This window comes from Penaeus vannamei, chromosome 37 (assembly GCF_042767895.1).
Source record: "Penaeus vannamei isolate JL-2024 chromosome 37, ASM4276789v1, whole genome shotgun sequence".
NCBI lineage: Eukaryota > Metazoa > Arthropoda > Malacostraca > Decapoda > Penaeidae > Penaeus > Penaeus vannamei.
The window spans coordinates 15444366-15461865 of NC_091585.1; the positions used below are offsets into that span (position 1 = coordinate 15444366).

At 39.7% G+C, this 17500-nt stretch overlaps 1 protein-coding gene across 1 annotated transcript in view; it reads right to left on the reverse strand.

Moving 5' to 3' along the window:
- LOC113830372 (uncharacterized) overlaps positions 1-17500 on the reverse strand; it is a gene marked incomplete at its 5' end in the record, with an annotated part of 47843 nt that overhangs the window by 15433 nt on the left and 14910 nt on the right. The window contains 3 exon segments of the mRNA XM_070115616.1: positions 4449-4648; positions 6611-6752; positions 7273-7488. Coding sequence (XP_069971717.1) covers positions 4449-4648; positions 6611-6752; positions 7273-7488 — 558 coding nt within the window.

The following is a 17500-nucleotide window of genomic DNA, read 5'->3' on the forward strand; positions in this document are numbered from 1 at the left end:
TGCGGGAGTTTGTGGATAGTGGGGTGGATAATAAAAGGCCGGATAGTCTGCGGGAGTTTGTGGATAGTGAGGTGGATAATAAAAGGCCGGATAGTCTGCGGGAGTTTGTGGATAGTGGGGTGGATAATAAAAGGCCGGATAGTCTGCGGGAGTTTGTGGATAGTGGGGTGGATAATAAAAGGCCGGATAGTCTGCGGGAGTTTGTGGATAGTGAGGTGGATAATAAAAGGCCGGATAGTCTGCGGGAGTTTGGTGGATAGTGAGGTGGATAATAAAAGGCCGGATAGTCTGGCGGGAGTTTGTGGATAGTGTGGGTGGATAATAAAAGGCCGGATAAGGTGAAATCGGGGATGCGGGGTTGTGGATAGTGGGGTGGATAATAAAAGGCCGGATAGTCTGCGGGAGTTTGTGTATAATAGTGGGGTGGATAATAAAAGGCCGGATAGTCTATGGAGTTTGTGGATAGTGGGGTGGATAATATAAGGCTGGATATTCATGGAGTTTGTGGATAGTGGGGTGGATAATAAAAGGCTGGGGCATTGGATAGTTCATGTGGGAGTTTGTGGATAGTGAGGTGGATAATAAAAGGCCGGATAGTCTGCGGGAGTTTGTGGATAGTGAGGTGGATAATAAAAGGCCGGATAGTCTGCGGGAGTTTGTGGATAGTGAGGTGGATAATAAAAGGCCGGATAGTCTGCGGGAGTTTGTGGATAGTGAGGTGGATAATAAAAGGCCGGATAAGGTGAAATCGGATGCGGGGTTGGGAACAGTGAAGTGGATAGTGGATTAGATATAGGCCGGGTAGTGAGGTGGATAATAAAAGGCCGGTTAATGTGAAATCGGATGCTGGGTTTGTTGGGATATGCAGTGAAGTGATTGTGGATTAAAGATAGGCCGGCAGTGAGGTGGATAATAAAAGGCCGGATAATCTTGCGGGGGTTGAGAGAGTTTGTGGATAGTGGGGTGGATAATGGTAAGCGCCGGATAGTCGGATGCGGGAGTTTCAGTGTGGATAGTGGGGTGGGGATAATATAAAACTGGCCGGATAAGGTGAAATCTGATGGTGGTTTTTTTGTCAGACGGATAGTGAGGTGGGGTAATATAAAGGCCGGATAGTCTGCGTAGGAGTTTGTGGATAGTGAGGTGGATAATAATAGGGGTAATAAAAGGCCGGATAAAGTGAAATCGGATGTAGGGTTTGGAGATAGTGAAGTGGATAATAAAAGGCCGGATAAGGTGAAATCAGATGCGGTGATGGAGAGAGGTGATAAAAGGTCGGGATAACTATGGAGTTTAGCAGAGTGGGGTAGTGAAGGGATAATAAAAGGCCGGATAATCTGCGGGGGTTGGAGAGAGTGAAGTGGATAGCGAGGTGGATAATAAAAGGCCGGATAAAGTGAAATCGGATGCGGGGTTTCAGTGAAGTGGATAGTAAGGGGATAGGATAATTAAAAGGCCGGATAGTCTGCGGGAGTTTGTGGATAGTGAGGTGGATAATAAAGGCCGGATAGTCTGCGCGAGTTTGTGGATAGTGAGGTGGATAATAAAGCCCGGATAAGGTGAAATCGGATGCGGGTTTGAGATAGTCAGACGGATAGTGAGGTGGGTAATAAAAGGCCGGTTAATGTGAAATCGGATGTAGGGTTTGGAGATAGTGAAGTGGATAATAAAAGGCCGGATAAGGTGAAATCGGATGCGGTGATGGAGAGAGTGAAGTGGATAGTGGATTAGTTATAGGCCGGGTAGTGAAGGGATAATAAAAGGCCGGATAATCTGCGGGGGTTGGAGAGAGTGAAGTGGATAGCGAGGTGGATAATAAAAGGCCGGTTAATGTGAAATCGGATGCGGTGATGGAGAGAGTGTAGTGGATAGTGGATTAGTTATAAGCCGGATAATGAGGGGATAATAAAAGGCCGGATAAGGTGAAATCGGATGTGGGGTTTAGAGATAGTGAAGTGGATAGTGAGGTCGATCGGGGAGCTTAGTAATGGGCAGGATAGTGAGGTGGATAATAAAAGGCCGGATAAAGTGAAATCGGATGTGGGGTTTGGAGATAGTGGGGTGGATAATAAAAGGCCGGATAAGGTGAAATCGGATGGCAGGGTTGGAGATAGTGAGGTGGATAATAAAAGGCCGGATAACCTGAAATCGGATGCGGGGGTTGGAGATAGTGAAGTGGATAGCGAGGTGGATAATAAAAGGCCGGATAAGATGAAATCGGATGCGGGGATTGGGGATAGTGAAGTGGATAGTCAGGTGGATCGGGGAGCTTAGCAATAGACCGGATAGTGAGGACTGTGAGGTGGATAATAATATGACGGTTAGTGTGACATCGGATGCGTGGTTGGAGATAGTGAAGTGGAGAGTAAGTGGATAAGTAAGCTTATCAACTGGCCGGATAATCTGAAATCGGATGCGGGTTTGAGATAGTCAGGCGGACAGTGAGGGGATCTGACATAGTGAAGTGGATAGTGAGGTGGATCGGGAAGCTTAATAATCGGCCGGATAGTGAGGTGGATAATAATTGCCCAGAAAGTGGATACTGAAGGAATCGGGAATCTTAATAAAAAGTGAAACTGATGGTGAACAGTAATGGCGAACACAGAACATATTAATAAAAAGTGAAATTAATAGTGAACAGTAATGGTGAACACAGAACATATTAATAAAAAGTGAAATTGATGGTGAACAGTAGTAGTGAACACAGAACAAAAAACAACTATCCTCAGAAATGTGAATTTGGAACCTGACCTTAAACTCGTAGTGATGTGACGGTAAATTTTGATCATGAACCTCAATTAATTGTGATATTGAAATCAAACTGACTGTGATGTTAAAGTAAAATTTAAGTGATCATAAATTAATAGTGATTGGGTACAGTGAACAGGTTTTTATCTTGATAGTGACTTAAGCAGATAATAAACGGTTGGTGATCTAATTCTAACAATGCATCTTAATTCATACACACACACACACACACACACACACACACACACACACACACACACACACACACACATATATATATATATATATATATATATATATATATATGTATATATGTATATATATATATATATATATATATATATATATATATATATATATATATATATATATATATATATATATATATATATATATGCAATAAAGTTAATCCTGACAGTGATAACGACAACGACCACACAAACAAACTCACAGCACATAAAAAATGATACTTATGCTCCACATAAAACAACATAAAGACCAACATAAGACACAAACACCAAGACAAAACTCACAGCACACACACACACACACACACACACACACACACACACACATATATATATATATATATATATATATATATATATATATATATATATATATATATATATATATATGTATATATGTATATATGTATATATGTATATATATATATATATATATATATATATATATATATATATATATATATATATAAGCAATAAAGTTAATACTGGCAGTGATAACGACAACGACCACACAAACAAACAAACAAACTCACAGCACTTTAAAAATGATACTTATGCTCCACATAAAACAACATAAAGACCAACATAAGACACAAACACCAACACAAAACTCACAGCATACACTCCAACATAGAACCCCAACATACATTCCAACATAAACCCCAACATAGAACTCACAGCACATAAGCAAAATGACTCCTGACGCTTCACATATCGCGCCCCGAAGTCAACGAACAAAACAACATAAACACCAACACAAAATTAACAGCCACAACAACCCCAGCATACATTCCAACATACACACCAACATAGAACTTACAGCACATAAGAAACAGCCCCGACGCTCCACATATCGCTCCCGAAGCCGGACAACATAAACCCCAACACAAAACTCAGCCACAATAACCCCAACATAGAACTCACAGCACATAAGAAACAACACAGACGCTACACAGATCACCCCCGAAGCCAACAATGAAACAACATAACCACCAACACAAAACTCAGCCACAATAACCCCAACATAGAACTCACAGCACATAAGAAACAACACAGAGGCTACACAGATCATCCCCGAAGTCAACAACATAAACACCAACACAAAACTCACAGCCACAATAACCCCAACATACACTCCAACATAAACCCCAACATACATTCCAACATAAACCCCAACATAGAACTCACAGCACATAAGAAATGACCCCGACGCTTCACATATCGCCCCCGAAGTCAACAACAAAACAACATAAACACCAACACAAAATTAACAGCCACAACAACCCCAACATACATTCCAACATAAACCCCAACATAGAACTCACAGCACATAAGAAATGACCACGACGCTACACATATCGCCCCCGAAGCCGGACAACATAAACACCAACACAAAACTCACAACCACTACACCAACATACACTCCAACATAAACCCCAACATAGAACTCACAGCACATAAGAAATGACCCCGACGCTCCACATATCAGTCCCGAAGCTGATGGGCTCAAAGTTGACGACTTCCGGAGCCACAAACTCAGGCGTCCCGAACAGAACTTGAAGCTTCTTGCGCGGGTCGTATTTTCGCGCCAATCCGAAGTCGCAGATCTTGATCCGGTTGCCCTCGCGAGACAGACACAGGATGTTCTCGGGCTGCGGAGATAGAGGGATAGATAGATGGATAGATGGGTGGGTGGATGGATAGATAGATGAATAAAGAGATAGATAGACAGATAGATGGGTAGATGGGTGGATGGATAGATGGATGAATAGAGATAGACAGATAGATGGGTAGATGGGTGGGTGCATGGGTGGGTGGATGGATGGGTGGATAGATGTGTCTTATATAATATAATATATATATATATATATATATATATATATATATATATATATATATATATATATATATATGCGTGTGTGTGTGTGTGTGTGTGTGTGTGTGTGTGTGTGTGTGTGTGTGTGTGTGTGTGTGTGTGTGTGTGTGTGTGTGTGTGTATAGGGACGGTCAACAAAACAAAAACAAAAGGCTCTTTCGCGCACGCACACAACACTGGTGAGCAAAAGATCAACAATGGCCGCTGAATCAGCTGTGAGAACGATGTCAACCTACTACAAATCTCTCGATTTAGTTGCTAAAAAACGTCATGATGAAAAACTTAGGTATTCTAAAGGTACAGAAAGCTTACCAGATCCTTTCTCTCTCTGATGGCTGGTCTGAAACCCCCAATGGTTGGCCCATGTTAGATTTGGTGATATTTATCTCTACCTATTACACACGCCGGGTAGTTACACAGAAAATGAGCTGAAAGCCTACAAATCACTCGAAGCTTGTAAATATATTTCTTAAGTTTTAAAACAAAACAGGATAATGGAATTTGGTATTCAACATAATGAAAAAAATCAGAACACAGCTATTTGTATTTACTGGGCCATACTAATGTTTGGTTGACCGGCCTTTATACAAACACCTGGTGTTTACACATGAAAATAATTAAAGGCCTACAAATTTCTGGAAGGGTAAAATTAAGTACTCAATACTGCTTATAATAAGACTGGTTCGTAGTCGTAGGATTAAATTAAATTTAAATTCTCCTGAACTTGCAAAATTCTTTCTTGCTAGCTCTTTGCCTTTTAGGCCTGGTTTTTCGATAAAAGTTGCTCAAAACGGTTTTTATCAATATTTTTTCTGACGTTATAGCCAGACTTTTCTATAAGGTTAAATTTACATTCCCACGCAATACTCATACCTTGAAAAGATTGAAGCAAATTTCCTGAAGTTGTAGAGAGGGCAGTGTAGCAGTCATTAGATTTACTATCTTCATTTTGTTCCCATTTAATTTCTTACAACCTTTGGTCAGAGTAAATTTTAAAATCAAATAAACTGAAACTTAAGGTGAAAGAAGATACTCAATAGTAACCAGTCACCCACAACATCTACCACCGTCTAGACCTATGCCTAACCACGGGGAAATACATCCACTAAGAGTTATAACGATATAACAACCGTTTAAATTTTAGAATATCTTTATAGAAAAGCTCTTACATCACTCCCTGGTGCAGGATCAAAGTTCTTGCGATTGATAGCCAAAGCCTCCTCTCTGGGTCTTTCGGAAAACAATTAAAACTCAAAGTTGAACCTTTCTGATGTCCATTTGCACACCCAATAATAATGAAGCAACTGTTTACCATGTCGAAGTTTCTTAGAAAAGCGTGGAAAAGGATGCGAATCTTATATAAATCGAGAAAAAAGACGATGTTCGCGACAGACTTGATAACGAAGTTCGTGGGTTTTTGTTGTTGCTTTTGCCCACCACTGTCTGCGATTGATCACGTGACAGATCTGGTGACGTTACGATGACCGTCCCTATTTATGTATACATATATATATATATATATATATAAATATACATATATATGTGTATATATATGTATATTTGTATATATATATTTATATATATACATTTATACCTGTTTACGTGTTTTGATTGAAAATAATGATCATAATACAAAGAAGTGGGAGATGATATCAAAACTTTTTTTTATAGGAAAAGAAAAATGTAAAATACAAACGAACCAATAACATTACATAAACATTACCCAGTTCAAACTTACCTTCATATCGAGATGTAGAATATTTTTCGAGTGAATGAACTCTACTGCCTCGCAAACCTGACGCATGAATATAGCACAAGCTTTCTCAGTTAAGACGAAGTCGTCGTCGATCACACGTTCGAACAGTTCGCCGCCATCCACACTGTCGATATATTTTGAAATTTGTAAATGTAATTGTAGATATCATTATGATGTTTTATATGCCTACGATGCAGTTGAGGCTTTTTCTCATCATTAAATCAAGAATGAAAGAATTAAATTTATAAAAAACAAATATAGATATGCAATATTTATAGACATCTATACGCATGCCTGCTTACACACACATACAAAATCCATCCACATACCTACAAACACGAAAATCCATCCACAAACACAATCACAAACATAAAAAATACCCCACATAAACCTGTTTTAAAAACACACACCCACACCCACACCCATCCACACTTACACTCAAACTCACACACATATATGCACACCGACACACCCACACACATACAGGTACACGCACACAATCATACACACACACACTCACATATACATATATACACCCATACCCAGATACCCTCACACTCATTACCCCCCCCCCCCCCAACCAAACCCCATCCCCCTCTACCCCTCCACACAACCCCAGCCCACAACCTCCCCCCCTTACTCACACCTCGAGCACCAAACACATCTCTTTATCCATGTCAAAGGCATCGTAGAGCTGGATGAGTCGAGGGTGCGGTCGCTCGGCGTTCAGAAGCTTCATTATCTCGACTTCCCGCTCGACGTTGGCTCGATCTTGGTTTCGCTTCGTGTTGACGAACTTGGCGGCGAATTTCTGCCCGGTGGTTTTGTCCGTCACGAGGTACACGGTGCCGAATCTCCCCCTGGGGGTTGGAAAAGGGAGTTGGATGAGTTTGGCGGTGGGGGGGGGGGGAGTTTGTGTGGAGGGAGGGAGGGAGGGAGGGAGGTAGGGAGGGAGGGAGGGAGGAAGGAAGGAAGGAAGGAAGGAAGGAAGGAAGGAAGGAAGGAAGGAAGGAAGTAGGAGGGGGGAGATGGAGAGGCAGTAGGCATTATCGAGGGTTGAGGGGGAGGGAGGGGGGAGGGTAGGAAGGAAGTAGAGGAGAGAGAGAGAGAGAGAGAGAGAGAGAGAGAGAGAGAGAGAGAGAGAGAGAGAGAGAGAGAGAGAGAGAGAGAGAGAGAGAATGACAAAACAAAGGAAACGAAATACTCACACAGTTACAACAATAAATAATGGCAATGAGGATAGAAATATTGACAATAATAAAAGTAATGATGTCGATAGTCACAAAAGTTACACTACTACTAATAGTAATGATTATGATGACATCACTGACGACACTGCTACTTCTACTACTATCTTGCAGTTAACAATAGTATAAAAAGAAGGGAAAAATAACATGAAAATCAACAAAGTTAATAGTATTGATAACAATGGTGATAGTAATAAAAGTATTAATAATGATAGTAATGAGAGTAGTAGTAGCAACAAAACAACAATAATAATTAAAATCATGATAATGATAACTATATTAATAATCATAATCATATAAAAATAATATTACTACTACTACTAACAGTAATAACAAAATGACAAAACATCAGAAAAAATACGTTTGTGGCTGAATTTGGTCAAAGGATACCTGACCTTCGACACTGTATACCTTGAGCCACACATTTGTAACTGTCACGAACGTATCGTTAACCTGCAGCAAAAAGATTGAGAACGAATTGCACCCATTTGTTCAGTGAGGCGCATCAAGGCAATCCTTCGAGTACAACGAACTATTATATTTATCTTTTTTCGTTCCATTTGATTTTGTGCCAGGCCTCTCTTCCCGGCCGGTTCGAGCTCGGCAACAAGACGCACATCAGACGATATTTGACGAGAAACGAACTGTAATGTTAAACACGCCCAGAAAGAGCTGTCATTTCTGTCAAGTACAAGAGAGCCAAATCGTAGATATGTGTCATTTTGTTTTTTTTCTTACATTTTTGTTTTGTTTCCTTGGCGACGTGGAAGGTATGAAGGAACTTAAAACGTTATTTTTAGGGCATTCTTTGCATTGCTTGACAGCCGTCTAGTCTGGCAACCCTCACCTTTTTGCTTATTACATAATACCTTCTTTAGAAATAGAGGAAATGACGGAACTGTGTTATTTAAAGCATAACACGTTTAAAAACACCACTGCAAAGTACGATAAAAAATCTAACCTAACTAAACCCAAAACGGAAAACTCAAAAGAATCTAATTATACACCAAGAATGTCTTTCAAATACACCATCATTAACTACCTAAATAATGGAGAAAGAGAGAGAGATAAACAAGGAGAACCGCGAATTTAAGCGAGGTTTTAGCTGCATTGGCATTCTTGGCCCGGGCGAGACTTGGCAACGATGGCGGGCAAGCTTGGCGGCGAAAACGGAATGCTAGACAATGCAAACACACGGGGCGGCGAAGGAGGAGGTGGAGGAGAGGGAGGAGGAGGAGGAGGAGGAGGAGGAGGAGGAGGAGGAGGAGGAGGAGGAGGAGGAGGAGGAGGAGGAGGAGGGAGGAGGAGGAGGAGGAGGAGGAGGAGGAGAGGAGAGGAGGGAAGAGAGGGAGGAGGAGGAGGAGGAGGAGGAGGAGGAGGAGGAGGGAGGAGGAGCAGGAGAGGAGGGAGGAGAGGAGGGGAGGAGGAGGAGGGGGGGAGGGGGGGAGAGGGAGGAGGAGGAGGAGGAGGAGCAGGAGAGGAGGGAAGAGAGGGAGGGGGAGGAGGAGAGGGAGGAGGAGGAGGAGAGAGAGGAGGAGGGGAGGGGGAGGAGGAGGAGGAGGAGAGGAGGGAGGAGAGGGAGGAGGAGGAGGAGAGGAAGGAGAGGAGAGGAGGGAGGAGGAGGAAGAGAGGGAGGAGGAGCAGGAGAGGAGGGAAGAGAGGGAGGAGAGGTGTGAGGGAGGGGAGGAGGGGAGAGAGGGAGGAGGAGGAGGAGGGGGGAGGGGAGGAGGAGGAGAGGGAGGAGAGGAGAGGGAGGAGGAGGAGGAGAGGGGGAGGGGGAAGAGGGGGGGAGGGAGGAGGAGGAGGGGAGGGAGGAGGAGGAGGAGGAGAAGGAGGAGGAAGGAGGAGAAGAAAAAAGGAGGAGGAGGAGAAGAAGTTGGAGAAGAAGAAAGGAGGAGGAGGAGGAGGAGAAGGAGAAGAAGAAAAGGAGAAGAAAGGAGGAGGAGGAAAGAGAAGACAAAAAAGGAGGAAGAACAAGAGGAGGAGGAAGGAGAATAAGAAAAAAGGAGGAAGAAGTGGAGGAAGAGGAGGAGGAAGAAGAAGAGGAAGAAGAAAACAAGAAGAACAAGAGGAGGAAGAAGAAGAAAAGGAGGAGGAGGAGGAAGAAGGAGAAGAAGAAAAATGAGAGGAAGAGGAAGAAGAAGAAAAATAGGAGGAGTAAAAGGGAGAGGAAAAAGAAAAAAAGGGGAGGAGGAGGGGGAGGGGGGGGGTTACCGAAAGCGCGGACGAAAATCGCACTTGATGGAATGTTCGTCGGTTCATAGATTGGATGGTGTGATGGTAGTGAAAAGGATGATGATTATGGTGATGAGGGTCAAAACTGAGATGATGGTAAGGGTATACATACACACACACACACACACACACACACACACACACACACACACACACACACATATATATATATATATATATATATATATATATATATATATATATGTATTTCCTTTTTTTCCTTTGAGAAAATGAAATGGAAAATAGACATTCCCGACACTGAATTTACAGAAGATAAACAACACATCAACAAGGTCCTAAAAAAATAACCTGATTCACCCCGCAATTTATAATTACAACCAGCACAAGAAAAGAAAAAAAAAAACTTCAGTAAAAGACGACGTAAGATTAATCATCCGTCTAAAACTGTACACGAGGATTTAATGCATGCATACTTGGCCCTCTCGCATGGAAACGCAACCCGGACTTATAAGACATAAATCAGTGTCGCGCTTTGGCAAAATATGGTTTCGCATTTGACTCGCATGTCCTTTAAGCGATTTTCTCAACAGGGGAAGTATTCAGCGTTGGGCAAATGTGGATGTCTGTGATGGCTGTGGATGAGTTTGAAGTTGTGTGCTGCGGTTGGCGATATGGATATTGATTTCGATTATTTTAACCTGTTATAGTTCTCAATATTACTTTTTAAACATTTTCTGTTATCTTTTAAATGGTAAATTTAGAGTTTAGAGGACTTGAAGCATATAATTTTTGCATTTTAGTTTCGATACCCTATACTTCACGTCATAATTTCGAAAAAAGTGTTATACTATAACTCTACATCTAACAACTACCGCTTGATTTAGCATATTAATCATAATTATCATTGCACTCTGGCTGCCAACAGCTTGTGTATTATTGCCTTCGATAATTTCAACCATATGATACCATAGGATACATTATGGTCGAAGATAACTTTGACTACCATATGATTTACAGCCGCGATAACTCTGGCTTGAGTCTCATGGGTTCTTTTGAAAGGAGGGTGGGAGGTGGAGGGGGGGGGTATTAGAGAACGCTGAGAAGAAACAAAGAGAGTAAAGAAGAGGGGAAGGTTTGTGTGGAAGAGAGAGAGAGAGAGAGAGAGAGAGAGAGAGAGAGAGAGAGAGAGAGAGAGAGAGAGAGAGAGAGAGAGAGAGAGAGAGAGAGAGAGAGAGAGAGAGAAAGGGGGGGATGGTTTGTGTGTGAAAGAGAGAGAGAAAGATATATATATATATATATATATATATATATATATATATATATATATATATAGAGAGAGAGAGAGAGAGAGAGAGAGAGAGAGAGAGAGAGATAGACAGAGAGAGCGAGAGCAAAATTAAATGACCAAAAGATGGATATGAAAAAGCGAAGCCAAGAAAGCAATCTGACATATAAAAAACCCTTGGATGGAAAAAGCTTTTACAACAGACATATCCGCTTTGTGATCTCAACATCTCATTAGCTCTCCTCGTCTCTCATTAATGCATCATAGCAGAAAGAAGAGACAAAGAGATTATTAAGATCGTGTCGCAGAATTAGCATATTAGTTACCACAAAAAGTAGCATAAATAACAGAGGTAGACGAGGGATGGAGGGAGGTATGATCACTTTCTGACGCTTGAATCTACAGGTCCATAAAACATTTGATGCGCTTGTAACAAACATGGACCCTACCCCCCCCCAAAAAAAAAAAAATCCTTTTAATTACCAATTACTTAGAATCACTATCACCATCATCACTTTTCGACTGTGGGTATACAGGCTTATTTCAATTTTTGCTGTCATGTTGAGGTTGAGTCTTCGCTGAGTGATAATTGTTGTGAAACAGAGTATATGTTTTCCCGGAACTAACTGTTGTAAAGGACTATATGAATACCAGACTGATAAAAAAGGCGGGAAATCGGGGGCGGCGATATGGCTGAGAGCGAACGCAAAAAGGATATTAATAAACTTTCGCCCAGAGGCAATGAGGAAGTAACCCCGTGACGTGCCAACTTATCTGTCAGTTGCGAGGTACTGCTTAAACATACCACATGCCACCCTCACGCCCCTCCGCCCGGCCCCACCCATTTCCACCCGCATACCACGACCTCTTTGCCCTTACCAACGCCCTCCACTTCTTTGTCTCCGCCCACGCCAAACACGCTTGGTTTTCCACCCTGGGTTCGGTAGCACGGTGATAGGGTTCGAATTCTCTCTCTCTCTCAACTTAAGTATCTGATTATTATTGTTATTTATATTTCCCTCCCTCTTCCTCTTTCTCTCTCTGCCTCTGTTTCCGTGCGTTTAAGTATATGATTATACCGTTGTTTATGTTTCCCTCCTCTCTCTCTCTGTAGCTGAAGTATATAATTATATTGTTTATATATCTCTCAGCCCCTCTGTTCATACTTAACCATTACATCTTAATACCTTCTTACTCAAACAAGCAGTTTTATTGTATTCTTTACATTCTACGATTCATTTAAGGTTTTCTCAGTGCGTTAAAGTGTATAATTATATTGTTTATTTCTCTCTCTGCCACTCTGTTCATATTTAACTATTACATCTTAATACGTTCTTACTCCAGACAAGCAGTTTTATTGCATATTTCATATTCTACGATTCATTACAGATTTTCTGTAATGAATCTGTTGTTTATATATCTCTCTGCTTCTGTTCATGCTTAACTATTACATCTTAATACCTCCTTACCTCAAACAAGCAGTTTTATTGTATTTTTTATATTCTACGATTCATTAGAGATTTTCTCAATGCGTTAAAGTGTATAAATATGTTGTTTATCTCTCTCTGTCCCTCTGTTCATACTTAACCATTACATCCTAATACCTTCTTACTCAAACAAGCAGTTTAATTGTATTTTTACATTCTGCGATTCATTAAAGATTTCACGGTAGGCGAGAGATTCATTGCAGCTCTTGTCCTGAGGTCTGGTACTGTGAGTTCGTGGCAGTTGGCCAGGAGACATTTGCAGACAGTCAACGCGATGGTTACTGAACATGCAGTAACCCTCGTGCACTGAGGTTAAGTAAGCTGTGATCTGTAATCGAAGGGATGCCAAGGAATTTCCTTTCTCTTTTTTTTTCTTTACTCATTTTCTTTCTCTTTCTCTCTGTTTCTGTTTCTATTTGAGTCTCTCCTTCTCTCTGTCATTGTTTCTCTGAGTCTCTCCTCTCTCTCCGTCTCTGTTTGTCTGTCTGTCTCTGTCTCTCTCTCTCCTTTCCCTCGTACCTCTCCCTCTCCCTCTCCATTCCTTCGTACCTCCCTCTCTCCCTCTCCATTCCTTCATACCTCCCCCTCTCCCTATCTCTCTTCATTCCCTCTTACCTTTTCCTCTCTCTCCTCTCCCTTTCTCCCCTTCCTCCCCCTCCTCCCATCCTTCAGTTTGTGTAACAAAGTTAGCAAAGTACATATATCATCCTCGTTCACAGTCAGTCAATATAGCTTTCCAAACTCTCTCGGATAAGTGCCCAGAAGTCCAAACTTCTCTCCTTTACATCAATATCAACCAGTTGCAGGTGATGGAAGGCAATTTGAAAGTAAATAAACTGCAAGAACCTAAAGTCGATTAGCTGGACCACAACACGGCCATGTTTTGAAAGAAGTCACGCGTGAATTCGTGTGTTAAGAAGTTATGTGTTCTCTCTTCTCATGCGTTGAGAAGCCATATGTTAAGTCATATATTGAGAAGTCACGTCAAGAAGAAGTCATGTGTTGAAAGAAGTCATGCGTTAAGTCATGAGTTGACGTCAAGAAGACGTCATGTGTTGAGAAGTCATGTATTAAGTCATGTGTTGAGAAGTTTTGTATTAAGTCATGTATTGAGAAGTGACGTCAAGGTCATGTTTTAAGTCATGTGTTGTGAAGTCATGTGTTAAGTCATGTATTGAGAAGTCTTGTATTGTCATGTATTGAGAAGTCACGTTAAGAAGAAGTCATGTCTTAAGTCATGTGTTGTGAAGTCATGTGTTAAGTCATGTATTGAGAAGTCTTGTATTGTCATGTATTGAGAAGTCACGTTAAGAAGAAGTCATGTCTTAAGTCATGTGTTGTGAAGTCATGTGTTAAGTCATGTATTGAGAAGTCATGCGCTCAGTCATGAGTTGAGAAGTCACGTTAAGAAGAAGTCATGTCTTATGTGTTGAGAAGTCCGGTCAAGAAGTTGAGAAGTCACCTTAAGAGGTCCGGTGTTGAGGATCTGAGAATCACGCGAGGGCCGTCGAAGCTGAATGGCGGGAAACCAACGGCCAATATAAGGTTAACTCAAACCAACGGCCAATATAAGGTTAACTCAAACCAACGGCCAATATTTTACCCGAAGCTGAACTCTGAATACGTCGCGACCTGGTTTATCGTTGGAATAGAGAGGTCTTCGGTGTGGTCTTTGAAATTGGCTGGTTCGTTTGTTCAGGGAGTTATTTTATATGTATTATATATATTTTGGGGGAGTTTTACATTTCTGCCTAAACTGGGTTAACCTTTTCTCTTTCTTTCTTTCTCCTCACAAGCTTTCACTCCTCTGCTCTCTCGTCTCACAAGCATTTTCTCCTCTGCTCTCTTTCCTCACAACAACCCTCTACTGTGTCCTCTCTCCTCACAGCCACCCTCTCCTCCCCCTTCATTTCTTTCATACGCAATATCTTCCTTTCTCTTCTATCCTCCTCCCTTCTTCCTTACACCCCCCAACTTCTCCTCTGCACTCCTCTCTCCTCCTTCCTCACTTCATTTCTTCTTTCTCTCTCCCCCCACTCCTCTTCCCTTGCATTTTCTCTTCTTCCTTTACACCTATCCCTCCTCTCCCCCACATTCTCCCTTCCTCCCTCCCCACACTCCCCCCTCCCTTTTTTCCCCAATCCCACATTCCCTTCCCATTCTCCCACTCCCCTCCCCCCTCCCCCTCCCCCCACCCGATCGAAGACGCAAATATCGCTCTTACGTGAAGGGCCGAAAGAATGCAGATTGTGGCAAAGATTCAAACACATTCTTGGGGCAAATCGCCGGGCGCTTTTTGGCAGGTCATTTTTCTCCGTCTTTCAGGTCCAATTTGGTGTTCATGCTTGATTATTTGTGTGTGTAAGCATATGTGTACACACACACATATATATTATATATATATATATATATATATATATATATATATATATATATATATATATATTATATATATATACACACACACACAAATATATATATATATATATATATATATAATATATATATATATATATATATACTATATATATATATATATACAATATATATATATATATATATATATATATATATATATATATAGTATATATATATACATATACATACATATATGTATGTATATATGTACATATGTAAATATATAAATACATATAGGTATATATATGTATATATATACATATATATATATATATATATATATATATATATATATATATATATATATATATATATATATATATACATATATATACATATATATATATATATATATATATATATATATATACATACATATATATATATATATATATATATATATATACATATATATATATATATATATATATATATATATATATATATATTTATATATATACATATATACATATATACATATATATATACATATATATATATATATATACACACACTTTTTATATATATATATATATATATATATATATATATATATATATATGTACAAATATATGTATATATATATATTATATATATATATCATATTTATATACATATATAAATAGATATAGGTAGATATAAATAGCTAGATGGATAAATAGATAGACATAATATATACATGCTAATTTTTGTCTCCTTTTCACAAATGCGTTTTTGGGTTAAGTGTTCTCGCTCTTTTGACCTTTTGAATTTTGTTATTCCTATTCCATTTTCTCTTTCCTTTTCTGTTTTCTTCCGAGTCTCTTCTCCGATATTTGTTTTCTCTTTCTCTTTTTTCATTTTTCTTCTAATTCCCCCTTTATTATCTGCTTAATATTTCGCTTTCTTTTCCGATTTCATGTGTCAATTTTTAAATGTTCGATATTGCCTTCTTCTCCCTTATTTTTTCTTATTATGCCGTTTCTACATTTAATCTACTAAAAAATGTCTTGTTTTAATGTGTCTTTCTTTGTTTTTTTTTATTTTCTTTTCTCTCTCTTTCTCTCCCTCCCTCTCTCCCTCTTTCTTTCGCGCTCTCTCTCTCATTCTTTCGCGCTCTCTTCCTCTCTCTCTCTCTTTCTCTCTCTCCCTCTTTTCTTCTTCGTTTCCTTCTTCCTCTCTCTTCGTTTTCAACCTATTTTATCGCCTTCTATCGATTCTGTTTTGATTCTTCGATTCTTAGTCATCGCCGTCTAGGATCTCTTGTTTACCTCGGTGAATTCTCGAAGATTTTCTCGATTTTACTTCTTTCGGTGTTATTTCCTTGTTTTTTTATTATTCGTTTTCTATTCTTTCCCATTTCTTCTTTTTTCTTTTTATTTTTTCTTCTCCTGTGAGGACTAAACAGGTTTTGGGAGAAGGGCAAGGAGAGGGAGAGAGAAGGTGAGGGAGAAATAGAAGAAGAGGAATTAAGAGAGAGAAGGAGAAGGAGAGGGAGAAGAAGGAGAAAGAGAAAAAGGAAGAAGAGAAGAAGAAGATGAAAAAGAAGAAGAAGAACAACAACAACAATAACAACAAGGATAAGAAAAAGAAGAGGAAAAAGAAATAGAAGAAGAAGGAGAAGAAGAAGAAGAACAACAACAACAACGAGAAGAAGAAGAGGGACAGAGAGAGACCAACAAAACAATGCAAATTCCCGAGAAAAAAAATCTGTCGAAAAGATATGACACATGAAACACAATAAATCACAACACCAAAGAAACTGATTAAGATATCCTCTAACTTTTGATCGTAAAATAAAGCATTTTCGTATGACTCAAGATATCCTATATCCCCTTTGATGGTAAATTAAAGGATTTTCATCTAAGATATCCTATAACTTTTGATCGTAAAGTAAGGGATTTTCGTCTAAGATATCCTATAACCCTCACGATCGTAAAATAATGGGTTTTCTTATAACTCGAGATATCCTACAACCCTCGTGATCGTAATATAAAGGATCAAGATATCCTATAATCCCCATGATCGTAAAATGAAGGATTTTCTTACTACTAAAGATTTTCGTAATAACTTTGGATCGTAAAATAGAGGATTTTCGGTTGACTAAGATATCCTAAAACCCTTTTGACCGTAAAATAAAGGATTTTCGTCTAAGATATCCTATAACCCTCGTGATCGTAAAATAAAGGATTTTCTTATTCCTCAAGATATCCTATAATCCCCATGATCGTAAAATGAAGGATTTTCTTACTACTAAATA